This window comes from Lissotriton vulgaris, chromosome 11 (assembly GCF_964263255.1).
Source record: "Lissotriton vulgaris chromosome 11, aLisVul1.2, whole genome shotgun sequence".
Taxonomy (NCBI): domain Eukaryota; kingdom Metazoa; phylum Chordata; class Amphibia; order Caudata; family Salamandridae; genus Lissotriton; species Lissotriton vulgaris.
In genome coordinates, this window is record NC_141699.1 from 262,371,271 (window position 1) to 262,394,617 (window position 23,347).

Genomic DNA, 23,347 nt, shown 5'->3' on the forward strand with positions numbered 1-23,347 from the left:
TCAATGAATCTCGTGGCGTAGTCTACAATGACAAGAGCGTACTTGATGACCCCTAGATGACTTCGGAAGGGGCCCGATCAAGTCCATCCCCACTCTCTCAAAGGGCACACCGATAATGGGCATAGGTTGTAACGGTGCAGCCGGAGGTCTGTGAGTGTTCCTCCTTTGACATATGTAGCATTTCTTGCAGTACTCCTGAACATCCTTGTAGATTCCCGGCCAATAAAAATGCCGGACAATACTCTCGGTAGTCTTTTCTTTGCCTGCGTGTCCAGCTGTCAGATGAACATGAGCAAAAAATAGCACTTGTTCCCTGAAGGAGGTAGGTGCCAGGAGTTGCAGAGTACTTCCTACATCGGCTTCCCTATATAAGAGATCATTTCTTATAACAAACCTGGGAAACGGTGTGTTAGGTGTATCTTGGGTAGCATGAGCAGCTTCCCATGCGTTGTACAAGGTTCTGTCCTCTGCTTGTGCAAATTTGAAGTTGCGATCCATTATCCAAGGGTCAGGAGTTATGAGAGCAGATTGAGGACCCACCACCTTTGGAGACCGTTCCAAGAGAGTCTTCTTGAACAAGGCGAGGAACTCTGGATTATCTACCCCCAATATCAAGTCTTCTGGGAGAGAGTTTACTACACCCACTTTCACTAGACAGGGTGGTTTGTCTTTTGGACGTATGACAACCTGTGCTAAAGGATAGGGCTTGACGTCTCCATGGACACAACGAATATGAACTAGGGTGTCGGGAATATACTGTTTGGGGTGTACAAGGCGTTCTTGGACCACCGACTGTCTACACCCTGAATCTAAAAGAGCTTTCACTATGTTGTCATTTATAGTCATACTCACATAGAACGAAGTTCCCATCTCTGCGGAGTATAGAACTGTTTTTGGTAGGTAACCCACTTCCATTGGTTCTTCCGCCTGTTGTTTCCGGGGACACAAACGGGCAATGTGGCCCCATTCACCACACTCGAAACATTGGGGTCCATGAGTCATTGGGGATTCCATTCTCAAAGGTCTAGGTCTGATCGGTTCAGTTACCATCTTTGTTTTCTTCTCGGGTTTGGGTGGTATCGCGTGCTTGGAGTGTTTCTCCAGTTCCCAACCTGACCCGCGTGGTTGAGCACGGGCGTAATTGGCGGCCATTTCTATGGCTTGCTCCACCGTGAGACCCGAGTGTTGCCTCAGCCATCTCTGAGACCCATATGGAAGAGCCTCCTTTAATTGTTCTAAGTATATTTTACACACACATCTACACTTTACTCACAGCATAGATAAAGAAAAAATGATCTTCTTAGACTTTGAAATCCAAAAAAAACAGGACACCTTGATCACGAAGACTCATTTCAAACCTACGGCCAAGAATAACCTTCTTAGGTTTGAAAGCTTCCATCCGCGGCCCCTACGGGAGAACCTCCCCTATGGCCAATACCTTAGATTACGGAGGAACTGTACCAATCTCCAGGATTTCAAAGAACAAGCAGATGACCTGTCCACAAAACTGTCTCAGCGTGGATACCCCACCAAAATCACAAAAAAATGCCGACAACGGGCAAGGAACCAACCACGCCAAGCACTTCTTGAGGAAGTTGTAAAAGATACTGAGAACATACCTCTGACATGTGTCACGACCTACAATGTCATTTCCAATGAAGTGAGTAAAAGTATCAAAAAACATTGGTCAATCATCAACTCTGGATCATTCCACTGGGAAAACCACTCTTTTCATACAAAAAAGCGAACAGTCTAAAAAATACCTTGGTGAACACTAGACCCAAAAACAATCACAACACCAACGAACCAACACTGACTCAGATTTGGGGTTTACCACCAGTCACTGGACATTCACGCTGTGGGGACTGTAGCGTATGCCACCTCACTGAAAATACCAAGACCATCAACTTGGAACCAGGAAAGACATGGGAGCAGAGATCCCATACTAATTGCAATAGCTCCAATGTGATTTATCTTATCACCTGCACCTGTGGCAAACCGTACGTCGGCATGACGACGCGAAAAATCAAACAACGAATCTGTGAACACAGGAGTACAATAAGATGTAAAAAGAACGTGACAAAACTCACAGATCATTTTCTAACGGCCCACCACACTACAAACGACATGAAGTGGACGGTCATCGAACAGCTGCAAGCGGGCCCTAATATCCAGGCCCGCCTATTTGAAAAGGAACAAAGATGGATATATAGACTTTCCACTCATATCCATGGGCTTAATGATAATATCCCATGGAACTCTGTGCTGAGATGAACCATCTTCTCTGTCTGGACATTATCTCCCACAGATACGATTACTCCTACGGCTGTAGGACACTTTTCCTTTTCTCTCTTAACAAACGTTTGAAGTACCATACAAATCCCATCCTGTTCCCCATGGCCTAAGCACCGCCTTTTCACCTCCTATGCCCTTGAGCAATAGGCCCTACAGACTGAAGACATTTCTTCAGTCCGTTTATAAGTCCCCCGTGACACCTCCGGCCAGCTACCAAGGAGATTCCTTGTCCTGTTCCCCATATTTTTCCAGTGTTTTCTATGAATGGCTCTAGTGGCATATAAACCACATACAGTACCCCCCTGTGTGTTTTTATCACCATGTATGCCCGCTAGTTATACTCCCTACAGACTGAAGACACTTCTTCTGTCTGTTTATCATGCGCCAGTTGTCATCTTCGAAGAGGTCCCAAGGAGATTCCTCGTCCCGTAGACCAATAATCTCAGTAATTCCTTTTCTGAGATTACCCAACACTCGGCGCCGGGCGGCATACACCGCCACTCCCGGGCCACCAGTGTTTACATTTTTTCTGCGCAGGCGCAGCGCATCGCTGTTGCCATGCCAACCCCTTGAACACTCTCATTGCCCTAACACTCGGCGCCGGGCGGCATACTCCGCTACTCCCGGGCCACCGGTGTTTACATTTCTTCTGCGCAGGCGCAGCGCCTTGCCATTGCCATGCCAACCCCCTGAAACACTCTCATTACGGTGCCGAGCGATTCCCACGCCCACCACCAGCAGTCAGCCTCGCGCTACCACGCATGCGCGGCTTCTGCGAGTAACTATGCCTACCCTTGTCCCTCCCAGGCTCCCATACTCACCCTGGCTCCACCGGAAGCGACCATACGCTTTTAAACACCACGCCCACGCTGACTCATTACGACCGAGCAGCGAGCACGGGGCAGTAGGTGAACCGCCTGATCTCGCCCTGACAACTGTAAGTTATTCTTTTCTTTCCTTACAGACAGGACCAACAACGGAGGCCATCGCCAGTGCCTAACAGGGAACCCCCCTTACAATCAACATATCTTTTTTTCCTTAGACTATGTTGTTACCGGCATAGCGCCCCCCTCCTGCTTGATGCAGCTCGAGTTGAGCTACAGCATTGTAAGCCCTGTTTCCATCAGTCTGCCATATCTTAAGTTGTGAATTACTCTATGTTGTGTATGTTTGTCAGTCCAGTTTGTCTTTTTCTGTTGACCACAAACTATGATCAGGTCATACAAAAGTAATTAAATATTACCTAGCTGGCACATTATCCAATCCACGGCGGTACACAATATGAGCACTCCTACATAGTGCACCCCTGACTTTGATGCCAGCATGTCTCTTTCCTATATAGCACGCACTAAGGCTAAAATCAGACCTTATTCCTTAGATATTTTATCTCCATAGCTAAGAGCACGTTTGCACAACACATGTAGACACGCTCTGCTTCGATGAAGGCACTGTGTCAAACACCACTGTGGGAAGCCAGAATAATTGCACGAATCCTGCACTCTAGCACTGCACTACGTAACAGGATAGTAATTATTTTTTTCATTTCTTTTCCTTCCCCACAGGTTTTAAAGCACCCTCTATTTTAGGTGTGCGTCCCAGAAGCTGATTTTTCTTCTGGCTGTCCAAGGATTTAGGACTGGGTGTGTCTTTTAGGGGGCACATACCACCCACTTCCTTGTTTTGGTCCTGAGGAATACCGGGGATTTTCCCCTTATGGTAGAAACATGTCGACCAACACATAAAATAGAGATAAGTGGGCCGTAACTTCCCCACTAATATCTCAACCTTATCTTTTAATTTTTGTCCAGTATCTTTTTTATTAAAACTCTATACAAAAGAATACCAGGACAATTTTAACACTTACATTCTTTTTTGTTTGCACCCCACATTTCACTACCAGCTCCACTGCAGTTGCAGGTGTTGAAGCACACCCAAGTGACGCTAGGCCACTTGGGTGGGCCCCGATGATGAAGCAAGTCACCACTAGGTGGTGAGTGAGGGGTTTCCTAACAAAGGAACAATTCTTCCTGAGTTCAGACAAGAGCCTTCACATACCCTCATCGGGTAGTACTCCTCCATTTTGTTCTTTTGATCCTAAGTATATTTTCGCCAGTATGTCCTCTTTGGTACTGGCCTCTGGCTTTAGCCACTTGTCTGCCATCATTTTGAGTCTGAAGAATATGGTCTTAGGGTTCTCCCCAGGGGAACCCTTCTCCTTTCGGAACCGTACTCGGTGTGCTTCGGGGTCTAACCCCAAGTGGTCCAGGATCACATTTTTGATAAGGGGATATGGAGCATTACCTACAGGATTAGCCACCTGGTATGCAAACTGGGCCTCTCCAGTTAACAATGGCGCCAAAAAAAAGGGCCACTTCTCTTCAGGCCAACCCAGTGCTCTTGCCGCTCGCTCGAAATTTATAAGGAAGGCATCGGGGTCTACGCCATGAACATATTTTTGTAAGGCGATCCCTGAAGGATTAGGCACATGAATCCTGTTCTCAACATGAGGTACCCCTGATGGTGCCGGCACAGTCTTCTGCATACATTCCAGTTGGGCAGTGATGGTATTTTTAAACAAGTCTCGGTCTGCCTGAGCAGCTGACAGTTGTCTCTCAACAGCCCACTCCAGTTTTTCCTGCCCCTTGATGAGATGTTGGATCAGGGCATCCATCTCGGGATCACAGATGGATTGGGATGGAGATCCCACTTCTGACACCACTTGTACTGGGGTAGGGTCTGGAAGGAAAGGAACTGAGTCAGAAGGCTGAAATAGTGCTTTTAGAGAGGGTTTTATTTTTAAGTAAGCTTTTTTCCTTCGGTTTGTAAGTCTTATTCGGGCGAACTCGTCAGGCTCCGTTCTGACGCCCTTTGGAAAAACAGGGAGTTCCAGGGTGTTGCGGCGTTGGCAGGGAGGTGTTGCAGCCAGAATGATGGTCTTTAAGCAGCCTCCAGATGATATTCGGAGTACGCCGACACCAAAAGAAATAAAGAACAATAAGTGGGACGCCCGGAACACTTCTTGTTTAGGGACCAGGAGTGAGGGAAACCACGTGCCAAGTGTATTTACAACAAAAACGGCCGTGTCGGTAGTGCTCGTGTGGTAGGGGTACAGGGGAGTCGTAGGCGGATTATTTACAACGTGGGCTGGCCACTCCAACCCGCCCAACCCGCAACTTTGCCCCATACCTTTGTAAGCCACGCTCCTCCCGCGGGAGCGTGGCGGGGCACTTCGCCGGAACGTTGGCCTCCTGGCTTGTTGGATTCAGCTGGGCTAGTCGAGGCTTCGGTTTCCACAACACTTCTCTCCTCGGCACTCCGTCTCCACTCCACACCGCACTCGTCCTCCGGGAAATCGCCGTCCGTCGTCTTCCGGGAGCGTCCTCCTTTTGGCGTGGTGACGCTCTGGATGGGCGGAGTCTCGCCTTCGCGGCAATCAGTCTTAAAGGTGTAGTGTTCCTTTTCCTCCTCGCATCCCCAAGGAAACACAGAGTCAGCGGCCGGCCAATCCTCCGCAGAATGGGAAGTAGGTTGCTGGATGGAAAGAGAAAGGGGCGAGAGGGGAACAGCTAACCACCAGTCACAAGCAATGGACTCCTCCTCACACTCTTTGTCCTTACAGGGGCGACCCGCCCCTTCACAAAGAGTAAAAAATTAGATATGTAGCACAAGCCACATGTATGTTGGTAATAAATACTGAGCAACTACTTTGAAATTGGTCACACGGAAATTATTGAGTTAAATAAAATGCTAGATTCCATAACACTAGCCAGAGCGGCCTACACTGCAAGCTACAAATTATATTCAGATCTAATACTGTTATGACTATACAACCTATTAGCCTCATATGGACATGTACTTTAGGATTGTGCTCTCTTTGACCTCTTTTGTCTGCTTGGTTTTATCCAGTGTTTTGGGTCTGGTATGGACTAAGATGTCCTTGATATTCCTGGACCTCTTAAATGCAAATCTTGGTGTTTCTAGATTAAGTGTCCCTGTATTGAGAATCTGCCAGTTCCGTTTGATAATCTTCTTGACCTCATTGGAAGCTGGTGTGAAAGTCTTGACACAGGTTATTTGGTCTTGACCCTGCGAGGTTGGAGTATTGTACTCGAGTAGGGCTCCCCAGTGGTTATTCCTGGCACGTTTTCAGGCCTTAGAAACCTCCCTGCTGGGGTAACCCCTGTCCTCAAGGTTCCTGGACAGTAAGGTGGATTCGGTCTAGTAATCTGCCGGGTTGGTGCAATTGCGCCTAACCTTCAGGAATTGCCTAAAAGGTAGATTTAGCCTTAGTGCTTTCAGGTGGTGGCTCGTAAAGTGCAGCACGTTATTGCGGTCATTGGGTTTCCGGTACATGGTGGTGTCCACTTTACCTCCTATGAGCCTAATCGTCAGGTCCAGAAAGGAGATACTAGTGGTGGAGGCAGTCATGGTGAAATTGAGGTAGGTGTTAAGGGAGTTAATCCAATAAAAGAACTCTTTATATGAACCAGAGCTACCTGCCCAGAAAATCAAGATATCATCAATGAATCTCCTCCACAACTTGATGTTAGAGTGGTAGGTATTCATTGGTCCATTGATGTGTCTCTCTTCGAAGTCGGCCATGTACAAACAGGCCACCGAAGGGGAAAGCGTACTCCCCATGGAGGTACCCTGGGTCTGATGATAGTATTGCCCTTTGAATTCAAAGTAATTCTTTGTCAGGGCTTGGGTGGCGCACTCCATTATGAATGCCGGTGGTGTAGGAGAGGTCCACTCCTCGGCACTTAGGATCCTCTGTATCAACCCCAGTGTGGCCCTCTGTGGGATGTTAGTGTAGAGGGCCTCCACATCAAGGGTGATTAAGAAGTCCACCTGGATTCCATCCTGTAGGTGGTCCAAGAGACGTAGGACATCGGTGGTGTCCTGGACATAGGAAGGGATACGTTTGACTAAGGGCTGGAGGAAGTGATCACAGAATTGTGAAAGTGGCTCCAGCACAGAGTCTATACCAGACACTATGGGGCGTCCTGGTACGGGGGTGGTCTCCTTATGAAGTTTAGGGAGGATATAGAAATAAGGAACCCTTGGTTCTTTCTTGATCAGGAATTCCGCCTCCTTTTTACTTATCCACTCCCGGCACTCAGCAGATTCAACCAGGCCAGTAATGGTTCTCTTCAGGCGCTCTGTAGGGTTGGAAGGGATGGGAGTGTAGTATCGCCTGTCCCCCAACTGCCTAAGGCATTCACTGTCATAATCCGAGGTGTTCATAAGGACGGTGGCCCCACCTTTGTCTGCCTGCTTAATCGTTATTGATTGGTCGTTAGCTAGACAGTCCCACATCTGCATTTCAGACTTGGAGATATTCAGATGTTTCATGTTTGGTCTCATAGCCCCAATGTCTTTGAGCACTGCCTGCTCATATGTCAAGACTTCATTGGGGACCATCCCACTGTGGGGAGTGAAGTTGGCAGGGTTATGGAGGCCTGAATCCTCAGTGGTCTCCTGTGGTTTCCCATCAAAGAAAGCCCTCAACCTGATTTTGCGGAAGAATTTTTGAACTTCGCATTTCTGTTTGAAGTGATCTACCTTAGGGGTCGGGACAAAACCGAGCCCTTTCTGCAGCACTTTATCCTCTCCTTCTGTGAGTTGGCGTGAGGATAGATTCACCACCAAGCTCACTTGCGGGCGGTTTTGCTCCTGGTATCCATCCCCTGGGCCTGTGTGTCCTCCCACTGTACTCTCTTGTCCTGCCCGTTTCCTCGCTTGCGCCCGCGCCCTCTGCCCAAACCTCTGCCTAAAAAAGGCGGTTGGTTAACTCCATGTGGGGCAAACTGAGGTGGAAACTGGGACGCGTAAGGTGGTAAAGTATGCGGGAACTGTGGGTATTGCCAAAAAGGATGGCCCTGGTAAGGAGGGTGTGGATAGAACTGTTGACCACGTCTCCCCCCCCCCCCCCATCGGGGTTGTGGCTGCCAGTCATCACCGCTCGAATTGCTGTCGCTGTTAGATCCTCTTCTTGACGAGGTAGCGCTCGAGTCTGAGAGGTAGCCTGTGCCGGGTGGGACATAGTCCTCTTTTAGATATGGGTAGACCTTTTCCTTTGAAAAGCGTTGAATATCTTTCTGCAATTTGGTCACCTTTTGTTTCATCAGATACTCTTTGTGTTCTGTGAGTTCCTTTTTCAACTCAGCTAACTTATTTTTAAACCCTGGATTCGGTATGGCACTTTTGAGTGCACTTTCTGCGATCTGAATCCGGCTGAGTAGTTCGTCAGCTAGCCGTTTGGCTGTGTTGACTCGCAAAATCAGGAGATCATGTGTAAATTTCCATGAGATTTGAGACCATTCGATCTTGAATTGGCCATCCTCTCAGAACATTCTGGGGAAGGTTTTAACAATGAGTCCATTGGGTGCAATTTTGGCCCTGAAGTACTCAGCCATGAGTGCCCCATGGAGAGTAATCCTCACCCACTATCTCTTCAAATCCGAAAGGGTTTTCCAGTCTGCTGTATTGCTTCCTGTGCCTGCATCGGTCTCAATGCCAAGGATTGATGGTATCCTGAGAATAGCTGCTGCGTCATCGTCACCAAAACTCAAACTCTGTCCGTCCATCTTGTGGTGGTCAGGTAGAGGGAGGTGTGGTGGAAGTGTCTAAAAAGTGAAGGGTTATAGGTGCACCAATCCCAGTGTGGAGGTGCACACAATACCCTCAGTACTGTACAGAGGGTAGGTAGGCGGGGGGGGGGATTGAACTAATCTTACCCACCAAAGGGAAAGAACTCTCACAGTGGTTAGCCGTGCTTAAAGTCCAACAAAAAGGAGGGGGAGAATAGGGATTGTTATGATCCAGAGGGCTTGAATTACCACTCAAAGGGTGAGTGGAAGGTTCAGCCACAGAAGGAGCCCTCAACAATGAGGAAAACAAAGGAAGGCTGGGCTGTTCCTGGGGGGTCAGACGGTCACTGAGGTGCAGGGGGGAGTGCTCGTAGGAGAACTACCCCAGGGTATACATTATGTTGGATACAATGGCCTCACACACCCTTGCGAGTGTCATGCTTCATCATAGGCAATGCTCCTCGTTGGGTAGGCGGTGCAATTCCCAATGGGCAACACCTCTAGGAGGGGCTCTTTGGCGGAGATCTTTTTATCAAACTGCCTATGGGTGAAGTGGGGACAGGACAGTGTAGACGGTGTTAGTGAGGGTAAAATGAAGCAAGAGGTACCGGAAAACAACTTTATTCAGGTGGTCCTTTGCCTCAATTAAAATAAGGACTTGAACCTTGTTCTGACTTATTTGATGTGCGCTCCCTTCGAGCCACTTCATAATTGCCCTCTTCGTCTTCTACCTCTTAAGACTGCATTCCTGGTTGCCATCACCTCTACCAGGAGAGTGAGTGAGCTCCAGACTCTTTCTTCTAAACCTCCTTTCCTCTCTGTCCATCCGCACAAAGTTGTCTTGAGAACACGTCCCTCTTTCCTGCCCAAAGTTGTCACAGCCTTCCACATCGGGAAGTCCATCACCTTACCCACCTTCTTTCCGCATCCCTCGAAAGGGGAAGAGAGGCTCCACCGTCTGGAGCCAAAACGTGCGATCTCATTCTATCTGGACCGCACACGCCAGTTCCTGGGGGAAAACCAGCTCTTTGTTGGTTACAGAAGGGACGGCCGGTGTACAAACAAACCATTTCTCGATGGGTCGTTTTGTGCATCTGAAAGAGACACGTTAGTGATAGATTCCTTACCTTACAATATCCCCAGGCGTCAGACTGGATCTAGAAAATTTTGCATAGCAATACCCCTGCGCGCCGGCAGGCGTAGTCCGCGTCCGTCGTCGGCGTCGTTAGCGCCGGAAAGACGTCGTCTGAGTATTTGGACGCCGCCCATGCGCGCTGACGTCAGTTCTTCTTTTTTCCGCACCAGCTGGCGCAGATCCGGAGAAGCTCTACCCCTTAGTCTTTTTGACTAAACTTTTTGATCATTTCTTTGCTCGAGTCTTCGACTCCTACGGTGCCGGTAGGGATGTCCGGGTTTAAACCCTGTTCCAGGTGCGACCGACTGATGTCGGTTACCGACCCCCATCGCCCGTGCCTCAAGTGTTTAGGCCTTGACCACGACGACCGCACCTGCTCCGACTGCCGGGCCCTGACTTCTAACGCTAGGCGAGAGCGGTCTCACAAGTGACTGGAGCTCCGGCAGTCGTCCCGCGCCACTCCAGGTCCCCCGGGAGGTCGAGGGACAGGTCGCGGGGTCGGAGCCCTCGCGGCTCCGGGAGTGGACATCGGTCGTCGGGATCCAAGTCCTCAGGTAAGAGGCATAAGAGGTCGGAGAGACATCATCGTTCCTCCGACCCACCCCGACGCTCTCACGATGCGGCCGGGGGTTCGGGTGACACCACCCGTGCTGCTCCGCCGGAGTCGCTGTCGTCACCGTCTGCCCCACACCTTCGGGTCCCTGGGCAAGACGCAACGCCTGAGGAGGTAGACCGGTTTCTCATGGCCAAGTGGTCCCTCCCTCCTCAGCCGGGTCCCATGGCACCTTCGGGCCCAACTGCCCCGGCTGGAGGGCCTAGCGGGTCTGGCGCTTCGGCTCCGACGCCGTCGGGTGCTTCGGTCCTTCACGTCCTCGCTGATGCCGGCCCTACGGGTGTCACCCCCGGTGCCTGCCATGGGCGCTGTCCCTAATCCTACCCCCGGTCCGGTTCTGGCGCCGGAGTGGCGCCCAGGGGCGCCGCTGCCGACGGCTTTTGGAGATTTCTATTTCCATAAACAGGACCCATCTGTTGAACCGGTGCTACAGGAGATGGGTGACGAGGGTGATTGGGAGGGGTCTGAGGACCCTCTGATACGGGAGTGCCAGTCACCACAGGACTGGACATATGAGCTTGGGGAGGTCAGTGGCATTGACACTTCGCCAGACACTGGATTTGTCTCCCCTCCGACCGTGGCTACAGAGGAGGGGGCAGCTTATAGTGTAGTGTTTACACGGGCAGCCAAGGCCCTAAACCTTGAACTCCCTGTCGCGGCCGTGAGGACTAACCTCCTCACAGAGGTCCTTAAACCGCAGGCAACCTCCAGTGAGCCTCTGCTGCCGTTTAATGAGGCCTTGTGTGACGTTCTTGTGGGTACTTGGTCCAAGCCCGCCTCAGGTCCGCCTGTGGATAGGAACGTGGCCAGACGCTCCCGCCCGGCCCCGGGCGACCCTTGCTTTTTGTCCACCCACCCCACCCCCGAGAGCCTGGTCATCCAGGCCTCCACTTCCCAGACCGCATTCCCGACGGCTCCGCCCGATCGGGAATCCAAGAGGTACGAACAGTTCGGGAAGAAGGTGTTCTCGTCCCTCAGTTTGGGACTGCGGTCAGTTAATGCCGCATGCGTCTTGGGCCGCTATTACCACACCCTGTGGGACGCGGACACGGACGTGCTGCCACAGTGTCCGGAGGAGGTCCGGGCAAAACTCGCCCAAACCCTTGAGGATGGTTGAGATGCAGCACGGTATTCCATCCGGTGTGGGCTGGATACCACGGACTCACTGGGCAGGGGCGATGGCAACGACAGTGGCGGTTCGACGCCACGCCTGGTTGAGGTCCGCCAACTTTTCGGCCGATGTCCAGGCCACTCTGCTGGACATGCCGTTTGATGGCTGTCGCCTCTTTGGCGACAAGGCAGACCATGCGCTTGAGCGATTTAAGGACACCAGGGCTAAGGCCAAGTCCTTGGGCCTCTCGGCCCCTCTCCACCAAACGGGTGCCTTTCGCTCCTTTCGTGGCCAGGGAAGGGGCGCTCCCAAACGTGCTGCCAGCCACACGCCGCAGAATGTCCAACAGCGCGGTGGCGTCCGTGGAAACCGCCATGGCGGCGGTCGGGGACAACGGCGCGGCCAGTCCACACCTTCCCCCGCAGCACCTGCCTCAAAACCCTTCTAGTCCGTGCTTTCAGGCCCATGTGACGCCTGTGGGAGGCAGGGTTCGCCATCACCTCTTCCACTGGCGCACCGTCACGTCTGACAGGTGGGTGCTGCAAATCGTCCGAAGGGGCTACTCCCTCCCCTTCGAGGCGACCCCTCCAGCCATGCCACCGCAATTCCCCGCGTGTTGGGGGGTTCACTTGCAACTTCTACAAGAGGAAGTCACGGCCCTCTTGGCCAAGGGGGCCATCGAGCACATTCCTGGGCCAGAAGTTAGGGTGTGGTTGTTACTCCCACTACTTTCTGGTACCCAAGAAGGGCAAAGGGGGCCCACGCCCTATCTTGGATCTACGGACCGTCAACGGCTTCCTCCGGAAGGAGAAGTTCAAGATGCTGACTCTGGCTCAGGTCTTAGCTGCCCTGGACCCAGGAGACTGGATGGTAGCGTTGGACTTGCAGGACGCCTATTTTCACATCCCTGTCCTGCCGGCCCACCGGCGTTACCTCAGGTTCACAGTAGGCCACGAGTACTTTCAATTTACCGTGCTCCCCTTGGGCCTTACCAGTGCCCCACAGGTGTTCACCAAAGTGAAGGCGGTGGTTGCAGCCCATCTGCGCAGGTTAGGGGTTTCAGCCTTCCCCTACCTCGACGACTGGTTGTTGAAGGCGTGCTTGCCCCAGACAGTCGTCGGCCACCTCCAGACTACGGCCGATCTCCTGCATCTGCTGGGGTTCTCCATCAACGTGCCGAAGTCACACCGGTGTCCCTTTCAGAGGCTCCTCTTCATCGGAGCGGTTCTGGACTCGGCGCAGTTTTGGGTTTATCCACCCCAACAGCGGGTTTGGGATATTCAGGCTCTGATTCCGATCTTTCAGCCTTTATCCCGGGTCTCGGTCAGGTTGACGCTGCGGCTTCTGGGGCTGATGGCCTCCTGCATCCTTCTGGTGCATCACGCCCGGTTGCGGATGTGGGCTCTGCAGTGGGACCTGAAGTTTCAGTGGGCCCAGCATCAGGGCCACTTGTCCGACCATGTCCTGATCTCGGAGGGCACTGCAAAATAGCTGCAGTGGTGGCTCATGGACCGCGAATGGGTCAGTGGCAGATCCCTCTCCCTACCCCACCCGGAGCATGTAGTTGTGACGGACGCGTCCCTCCAGGGCTAGGGAGGCCACATGGGAGAGGCAGAGATCAGAGGCCTCTGGTCTCCGGCGGAGTCTCGGCTTCATATCAACCTTTTGGAGCTGCGGGCGATTCGTCTTGCACTGAAGGCATTCCTCCCCTCTGTCCGGGGGAGTTTAGTGCAGGTGTTCACGGACAACCCTACCGCCATGTGGTACTGCAACAAACAGGGCAGGGTGGGATCGTGGATCCTATGCCAGGAGGCTCTGTGCCTCTGGCAGTGGCTGGAACATCAGGGCGTGACCCTGGTGGTTCAACACCTGGCAAGTTATTGAACGCCAGGGCGGACGAACTCAGTCGACGGTGCATGATGTATCACGAATGGCGTCTGAACTCGGACGTGCCGCAAGGCCTCTTTCAGCAGTGGGGAGAGCCTTGGTTAGATCTATTTGCCACAGAAGAGAACGCGCGATGTCGTCAGTTCTGCACGTTGGAGTTTCCAAGGCGGCACTCGCTCGGGGACGCTTTTCGTCGCGAGTGGAGTTGCGGTCTATTGTACGCCTTTCCGCCTATACCACTTCTGCCCAGAGTGCTGAAGAAGATCAGGCGCGACCGGGCCCAGGTTATCCTTGTGGCTCTGGACTGGGCACGAAAATACTGGTATCCCGAGCTACTCAGCATGTCAGTCGATCCCCCGATTCACCTGCCTCTTCGGGAGGACCTTCTGTCGCAGCAGCAGGGGACGGTCTTCCACCCAAACCTATCCAGTCTCCACCTACAAGCTTGGAGATTGAGCGGCGACAGTTGAGGCCATTTGACTTGCCTCCCGAAGTCTGTAATGTCATTCTGGCAGCCAGGCGTCCCTCCACAAAGTCGGTATACGCCTTCAGGTGGAACAGATTTGTGGCATGGTGCACAGCAAAGGCTGTGGATCCTCTCTCTGCCCCTCTCTCTGAGGTTCTTCTCTTCCTTCTTTCTCTTGCCCAGCAGGGCTCTGCTCTGGGCACTCTCAAGGGCTACCTTTCTGCCCTTTCCGCCTTCTTAAGGCTACCTGATCAGTCTTCTTTGTTCAAGTCCCCCATTGTCAACAGATTCTTAAAGGGCATCACTCATATGTTCCCTCCTGTTCCCTTCGTGATGCCCCAGTGGGACTTGAATCTTGTACTTACTTATCTATGTGTGCTCCCTTTGAGCCGCTCCATAACTGTCCTCTCTGTCTTCTTACCTTGAAGACTGCTTTCCTGGTTGCCATCACCTCTGCCAGGAGAGTGAGTGAGCTCAAGGCTCTTTCTTCTACACCTCCTTTCCTCTCTGTTCATCCGGACAAGGTTGTGTTGCGGACGAGACCCTTTCCGCCTTCTTAAGGCTACCTGATCAGCCTTCTTTGTTCAAGTCCCCCATTGTCAACAGATTCTTAAAGGGCATCACTCATATGTTCCCTCCTGTTCCCTTCGTGATGCCCCAGTGGGACTTGAATCTTGTACTTACTTATCTATGGGTGCTCCCTTTAAGCTGCTCCATAACTGTCCTCTCCGTCTTCTTACCTTGAAGACTGCTTTCCTGGTTGCCATCACCTCTGTCAGGAGAGTGAGTGAGCTCCAGGCTCTTTCTTCTACACCTCCTTTCCTCTCTGTTCATCCGGACAAGGTTGTGTTGCGGACGAGACCTTCGTTCCTACCCAAGGTTGTCACGGCCTTCCACATTGGGCAGTCCCACCTTCTTTCTGGCTCCGCATCCCTCGAAAGAGGAAGAGAGGCTCCACGGTCTGGACCCAAAACGTGCGCTCTCTTACTATCTATATCGCACACGCCAGTTCCGGGTGGATGACCAACTCTGTCTTCGTGGGCGCTAAGAAGGGAAAGGCGGTGCACAAGCAGACCATCTCGCGGTGGATCATCTTGTGTATCCTGGCGTGTACTCCTTGGCGAAGAAGGAACCCCCTGTGGGTCTACGGGCTCATTCTACTCGGGCCACGGTGACTACAACTGCCCTGGGCCAAGGAGTACCCTTGCAGGATATTTGCCAGGCAGCTACGTGGGCCTCGCTGCACACGTTTGCGAGACATTATTGCCTGGACAGCCAAATCCGGAGTGATGGCTTCTTTGGCCGTTCTGTCCTCCAGGACTTTCTGGTGTGATTATTTATTCGCAGACCCACCACCGGGGTTGGTATTGCTGGGTTATCTATTCTAAGGTAAGGAATCTATCACTAACATGTCTCTTTCAGATGCACAAGTTACTACTTGTGTAACGATATATCTGTAAGAGACATTAGTTAGTGATAGATTCCTTACCGACCCACCCATCTTCCCTGTTCTGCGAACCGATATCTAGGGTTAAGGTCATCCCCTTTCAGGGCCCTAGTTTCATGGCACCAGTGCTGATTCTATCATGGCTCTGCATATCTGGCGCGGAAAAGCTGTGTATCAGAAATGACGTCAGCGCACATGGGCAGCGTCTAAGTACTCCGATGACGTCATTCTGGTGCTAACGACGCTGATGACGGACGCGGAGCTGCGGATGACGCCTGCCGGTGCGCAGGGGTATTGCTACGCAAAATTTTCCGGATCCAGTCTGACGCCTGGGGATATTCTAAGGTAAGGAATCTATCACTAACTAATGTCTCTTACAGATATATTGTTACACAAGTAGTAACTTGTGCATTAAGGCTTGTTATTCACTGGCTAAAAAGGAGCCTCCTGTGGGGCTGCGAGCCCATTTTACTCGGGCCACGGCGGCTACTACTGCCCTGAGTTGGGGAGTCCCCTTTCAGGACATCGGTCAGGCAGCTACGTGGGCCTCGCTGCACATGTTCGCTAGACACTACTGCCTGGACAGCCAAGTCCAGAGAGATGGCTGTTCTGTTCTCCAGGACTTTCTGGTGTGATCATTGTTTCGCCGGCCCACCACCGGGGTTGGTATTGCTGGGGTATCTATTCAAAGGTAAGGAATCTAACACTAACCTGTTTCTTTCAGATGCACAAGTTACTTACCTTCGGTAACGATATATCTGTAAGAAACAATAATTAGTGTTAGATTCCTTACTGCCCCATCCATCCTCCCCGTTCTGCGAACAGATAGCTAGGGTTAAGGTTCTTCCCTTTGAGGGCCCTAGTTTCATGGCACCAGTGTCGGTTTTTATCATGGCTCTGCGTTTCTGTTGCGGAAAAGCTGTGTATAAGAACTGACGTCTGCGCGCGAGGGTGGCGTCTAAGTACTCCGTTGTCATCCCGGCGCCTACGACGATGGACGCGGAGCCGCAGACGACGCCTACTGACGCGCAAGGGTACTGTTATGCAAAACTTTCTGGATCCAGTCGGACGCCTGGGGATTTTCAAAGGTAACAAATCTAACACTAACTACTGTTTCTTTCAGATATATCATTACAGAAGGTAAGTAACTTGCTTAGAGAGGAGAACATTCTTGTGGGGAACTGAAGTCATAAATCCAAGTGCAATAATTCAAGTAAGGGTTCTCTTTGTGAAGAAAAATTGGATCTTAAGCCTACTCTAGACTAGCTGCCTCGTATCATCTACGAAACCAACTCTGGAAAAAAAAGAAAAACATTCACTCCTACGTCACCCCACCCAGCTAGGACTTCGTAAACACCTGAAAGTGCATTACTACAGACATTTGGGTGATAAATCTGTTAAGATGTGTATATTGTGTAGGTTTTGCATGAAGAAACTCCTACAAGACCACCAAAGCAACCGGCATACAAGCTAGAACTACAGATCCTGTAAAGAAAAGTGCAAGAGATGCTGATGATAGAAACTGTTTCTCTAAAAGAAAAACTTATGTGTACGGTTTACTTAACTCCCAAACAAAATGTATCAATGTGATCTATCCTATATTTAGAGATTGTGAACACATTTGTAAACCTAGCAAGAGATCATACCTCTGCTAGGAAATGGTCCTACCTGCCAGTAGTAGACCTAAAGGATGCCTACTTTCGCATCCCCATACACACTGCTCAAAGAAAATGTCTCCGGTTTGTGATGAAGGAGGTACATTTCCAGTTCAACGTCCTAGCTCTTGGACATAAAATCTGCACCAAGACTCTAGCGGTAGTGGCAATTGATCTCAGAAGACAACCATGCGTGTCTAATCTTACGTAGATGACTGGCTAGTGAAAGCGAGCACATTCTGCCAATGTTGGTGCAACCTAAAAAGATAGTAACTTTTACACAGATTAGGTTCTCATAAAATTGGAGAAAATATTCTCCCACTTCAGCAATGAAGAACAACTTCTTGTGAGTTGACTTCAACACAGTGACAGCCTATCCAACTTCAAAGAAAGAACAATCAATGCTAAACCATATGTCTCAAACTCTGACAGCGAGGCTAATAAAACTGTTGTGTATGGAATCTGAATTCACCTAATCACAAACACAGTACTACACAAAAGGCTGGTTAAACAGTTCTTAGACAATCAATGCAAACAGTGGGAAATTGGGTTTTAACAGTCAAGGTTAGCAGGGAAATTAAATTGTGGAGTGCAGAAAACATGGTAAAATGGAGACTTTTCAGAACAACAGTACAGACAATCATAACATCAGATGCCTCACATATAGAATGGAGAACACTCTTGAACCTGCAAGATAATGGGACTATAGTCCTCCCAGGAAGCAACCAGATACATCCCCTACCTGGAACTGAAAATGATTTTCCCACCACTGTAGGATTTCCAGAACCAAGTGCAGCACAAGACAGTACCAGTCCTAACAGACAACACAACTGTAATGTTCTACCTAAAGAAACTAAGAGGAACAACATCTTACCTGCTCTCAAAGCTAGCAAAACTATTGAGTTGGGCAATGGCGACAAACTTTACAATGATAACCAAAACATTATTCCAGGAATAGAAAACACAATGCGGGTGAGTTGAACAGACCAGCAGCTCTCATGAGTGAGAGCTTATGCAGGCTTCTATCACTGGGGAACTACACAGATAGACCTTTCTCAAAAGCAGAATACGTAAAATGCTGCTACTAAGCACTACCAACCCCTGATCCTATGTTTCATAGGTAGGCTTCCCTGTTTTCAGTTTCTATTGTTGGTACATTCTGGTGGGGGGGTTTTAAGTGTTTTCCAGTGATTACAATACCTTTAAAAAAACAAAAACAGTGGTTACACATTTTGCACCATTAAAAACAACAAAACTGTGTTTTCTGGTGATTATGGAACGTTTTGCTTTCATTATTGCTTGCTTTCTGCACTGATAGTGCACGTGTATAGACAGTGTGCGTACAAGGTATATGAGTTCCAAATACATTTTTACAAATGAAACGTATTGTAGTACACCATACAATACCATACTATAGCTTTCCATGACCAATACTGAGCGCCTGAAGATTGTGAATCGCTGGGACAGGTTCTGAAACATATGAGTTGAACTGGGCACATATGCCCTCAGTTATTGAAGTAGTCAAAAATTAAGGAGTACTTTTCAAATCCGGGGAAAATTCCTCTTTATAGAAGGGATCTAGAATTTGTACAGAGTACCTCAGTGAGGTTTCATTGACTTCAAATGCCATGGTTGGAGATTGGACATTTCTATGCATCATAGGAACAGGGGTGGGATCACACTGCTTCACCTCCCAGCAAAGTTTGCCCCTGGCATTGTGGTAAATGCAGTTTCATTTGCTTGCTTCAAGAGTGTTAGAGTGTTTTGCCACTGTTGGTGCAAATAGTGCTGATCTCTAGACACATGTTTCCGGTTCTTTAACCGTCATCAGTAGAGATTACAGTCTTTGAAATTTGCGGTTTGCTGAGTAGGCTGCCAAAATCTTTCGCAGATCAGGTACCTCTCACAGGCATGCGGGTGCTTCGTCCACGAGCTCGTCAGCTCAATGACTCGGGGGAGTACTATTAAACAGGAACAGGGGTGGGAGAACACCGCTTCACCTCCCAGCAAGGATCGCCCCTGGCATTGTGGTAAATGCAGTTTCATTTACTTGCTTGCTTCAACAGTGTTCGAGTGTTTCCCCACAGTTGGCGTAGATAGTGCTGATCTCTAGACACGTGTTTCTGGTTCTTTCAAAGACTGTAATCTCTACTGATGACGGTTAAAGAACCTGAAACGTGTCTAGAGATCAGCACTATCAGCGCCAACAGTAAAAATGTAAGAATGTACTTTTTTCACATCACTATCAATATGCGACCGAAGATCCTCACATTTCTTGCCTTTGGCATCATCGCTAAGTGAAACTTTTGTACACTGTCACCACATGGATAATATAGCATTCACAGCCTCTAGGGCTGTGAGCCACCGGCTAAATGACACAGTTGGGTTGACTCTTTCTTTGATGCCACACAACGCACAAAATGAGAAATATTTGCAATTTAGTTCCTGCGCCTAAAGGAGTGCACCAGAATGGACTCCAAAGTCATCATCATTAACTCTGAAGATTGGAAAGATGCTTTCAGCATACAATCTAGCAAGTGTCAAAGATCTCTTACAGGGAAGCACTTCAGCTCAGGTATCCATTTTGACAGTTCCTTATACAACTTTTTCATATATACAGCTGAATTACTGCAAATACAAATAATATCACTTCAGTCTTTGTTGAACTTGGTAAGAACAATTTGCAGCAGTATGCCAAATGGCACTTTTACATGTTTTCCAAATGTCTGGTGTCATGTTTTCACCACTATCCTAGATGCTTGGTGACAGCGCTCTTTTCATATGTACCTGTCACTACACCTTGATTTGAATGTTTAAAGCCAAGGGTGTTTGGCAATTCATCTACTATCCATACTAACTCGCTAGATAAGGAGTTTGATGTATTAAAGGGTTTCACCCATTCTGTGTTGGTGGGTAAATGTGATGGCACATATTAGGAAAGATTGTTATGAAACCAGCTATTTTACCTATCTGTGAAGGAATCAAACTTAGGCAAAATATCAAATATGATTTTGATATTTTCTGATTCTCTACAGTTTATATATGAAAATAACACATAAAACATGATTTTAAACCCTGCCCCTTAAGACCAAAGACCACAAAAGTGAAAAAAGCAAAAAGAAGAAACTATTTTAGTGATCTCCCTGAACAAAAAAACTCAAGCAGACTGTTAGCCCAGTCTTTCTTGCTGCTGCTTTTTATAAGAAAGTTCCATTGTATTGGCCCATCAGGAAGTAATAAAAATGACTCTTTCACTCATGTTTTCCTTTCTTTGAATGGCATTTAGTTTTTGGTTGGAAAAGGTGTTTTTTCAGTGTTTATATGTTTACACTGATGAGTGCTATTTTCCTTTCGGTGGGGGTTTATCAGTTATTTTAGGTTTAAATCTAAAACAGGATAGCCTATTCATAGGGTACCCCATGATAGGCTTGAGTAGTCCCCTAACCCTTCACCTACATTTACTCTAGCATTAAACTACATAACGGATTTTGGTATTGACCTTTTACCTAGTTAAGCGCTGCATAAATGTTGTGTGGTCTTCCCCGAAAACTAGCCTTGTTTAATTACGCATGAGGATTCTCCGAATCACATCATTACCATCTTATGCATATTAACTATGTATAAGAGTCATCCCTTCCGTCATCCTCCGCCAACATGACACAGCAAGGTATAATCCCTTGAGTGTACCTTTTGGGTAAATATACACTGCATCTTTGCAAGGGTAGGTAGAGGAGAAAGACTTCTATGCTGATGCATGACGCTGAGGTTCCTGCATGCACACATTCCAGCTCACAGTGGTCTGACATCCCTCGTGGGGTGTCCATCTCAAGACCAAGGCGGGGTCCCATAGTCTCTCACTTCAGGTAATGGGGTTGGCTTCAGCCTAGGGGGATTCTTTGCTCTACACCTACATACATGCTAGGTACATCTAGTTGCATCGTAGGAGTATGCATCATTACTGTCATGATTGTATATGCATATATAGGGGTGTCATGTTTGATAGTTGCCAATAACTATTCTCTCTCTGGGAAGAGGAGTTTAAAGTGGAACTGTGAGCTAGCTGGTATACAGGAAAACATACCCGACGGGGATGTCTGGAATCAGTCTGGACACCAATCTCACAGTTTATGTTGTCTTAACATGCAGACAGTGGTGGGGCGTTGCCCCACTAGCCCCTTCACCCCTAATTTCATTATAGCAAGCAAATGAAGCAATTCTCTTAACTCCTCCACTCTCGCGCTGCTGGGACACGCGTGCGTGGCAATCGGCTGCTGAAGGGGGCAGCGCAAGAGTGGAGGAGTTGAGAGAATTGTTGTTTGAGTGACAGTCTGACTGTCCCTGACAGCGGCGCGTGTTCTGGCTGGTCATTTTTATGACCAGCCCATACATGTGCACTGCCAGCCACCACTATATCTGCTTCAGGAGAGGGAGGGAGGGAGGGGGGAACCCGAGAGGCCGTTGCAGCCCCTAGGTCTCCTGTGCCCTAATCAATCCGTGGCGCTGCTAATGCAGCGTCTGGATTGGCTGAGAGTGAGACACCGGCCACTCACTCACTCATTCTGAAGGTGTTCCTGCTCTAGCGTCTGGGTTGGCTGAGAGTGAGACACTGGCCACTCAGTCACTCTGAAGGTGTTCCTGCTCCGGACCGGCCCAGACCTGTTCCTGCTCCGGAGTCCAGACCGGGCCATGAACTGGCGGCGCTGGATCGGGATCAGGAAGGTAAGTTTACTATGTTACACCCCTCTCCCCACAAAACTTCAGTGGTCCCGCGCGCTCTGGCCTGCACTGATACTCCCATTTTCAGCTCTGGTCCCTAGCGCCTCAAATGCTGAAAATTACGACTGTAAAAACGATAACATACCTGCAACGACGTATACGTCACAGGCACCTCACAACTTTCACCCTCTTCTGCACAAGTGCCCAATTCTATGATTTTGATGGTCTACTTACAGCTTTTACATGGAAATTAAGGCCACAGTGATCGAGAGGATGTTTTTCACCCTGGCCCTGGGACCCCACCAGGGTGATGAAAATAGAGTCCATAGTCTTGGACACGGTCTCCACCTGTGGACTGAATCCTTTCCATTTTAGGTCTCGGCTAGCGTAGGCTGCGCATGCGCAGTCTCGCTGGCGAGATCTTATGTCTCCAGAGTAGCGAGGCTTGAACCCACCCCTTTCTCCATTAGCTGGCTGCCTAAAAGGCGGCCAGCCATTGGAGAAGAGGGTTCTGTGACGGCATTTTTGGTAGCTAAGCCCCGTCCGTTTCGGATTGAGGGGCGTGTTTTTTTCGTTTCTTCCTCTCCTTGAAAAACACGCCCCCCAGTCTGCAAAGGACGGGGCTTAGCTTCCAAAAATGACGTTGCCTCCTCTCTCCCACCCCTTTTCTCACCTCTTGATTGGTTTGTGCGCGACCATGTCAGGCCGATGGCCGTCTACCAGCCTGAACCGAGTAGTTGCGCAGCTGTGGGAAAATACTGTCCTCCAACATCTTCGTGACCTTCCATTTAAGGGGGTTGCAGCGGTTTCATGATTTTGTTAAGAATTTCCCAGCGGACCCGGCCGGGACCCAGGCGGCAGCCCAGATAGTTTAAAAGCCGCAAAGCGACCAGCCTGAGGCGCAAGCGGTGCTCTGGGCTCGCGGAGGATGTGTCAACCAGCAGCACAGCAGTATAGGTGGAAGCCATGATAGCCGCGTTGCAACCCCCTGGACAGCTCCAGAGACCGCAGCCCTAACTGTAGTCAAAAATCCACTCCTCCATGCCCCCTTCCAGTTCTAGGTTCACTTCCACTTCACAGTGATCAAACATGTCTCGCGCTCCTCTGCCCCAGGCTTGCAATTAGTCCACACGAAAGACGCGTTTGTCTGATTGGGCCAGTGTTGTTATTTTGCTCTCTCCAATGGGCACATAGTAGTATGATGAGAGTGCATCATTTCAATTGGAGGGTGAATCTACTCTAAGCCAGACAGCAACTCTTTTTTTATCGTGCGTCCGGTTTAGCAGCCACGTTAGGACAAGTGCAGAAACATTTTGGGTATAATAATCGGAGGAAAAGGATCAGCGCTAGGGTGCCCTTGCCGTAGCATGAGCACAGAGACCTTTGATCTAACGCGAACACGTTATTTAATACTAACCAACAAGTTATC

General features: G+C 49.6%; 1 protein-coding gene across 1 annotated transcript; it reads right to left on the reverse strand.

The window, feature by feature from the left end:
* Positions 1-4,966, reverse strand: LOC147679631 (uncharacterized). The gene is made up of 2 exons (XM_086942462.1): positions 4,404-4,966; positions 1-1,249 (listed from the first exon to the last, which is right to left on the reverse strand). The coding sequence occupies exons 1-2, from the start codon at positions 4,964-4,966 to the stop codon at positions 1-3; spliced, it is 1,812 nt and encodes a 603-aa protein (XP_086798588.1).
* Positions 4,967-23,347: the final 18,381 nt, after the last annotated feature.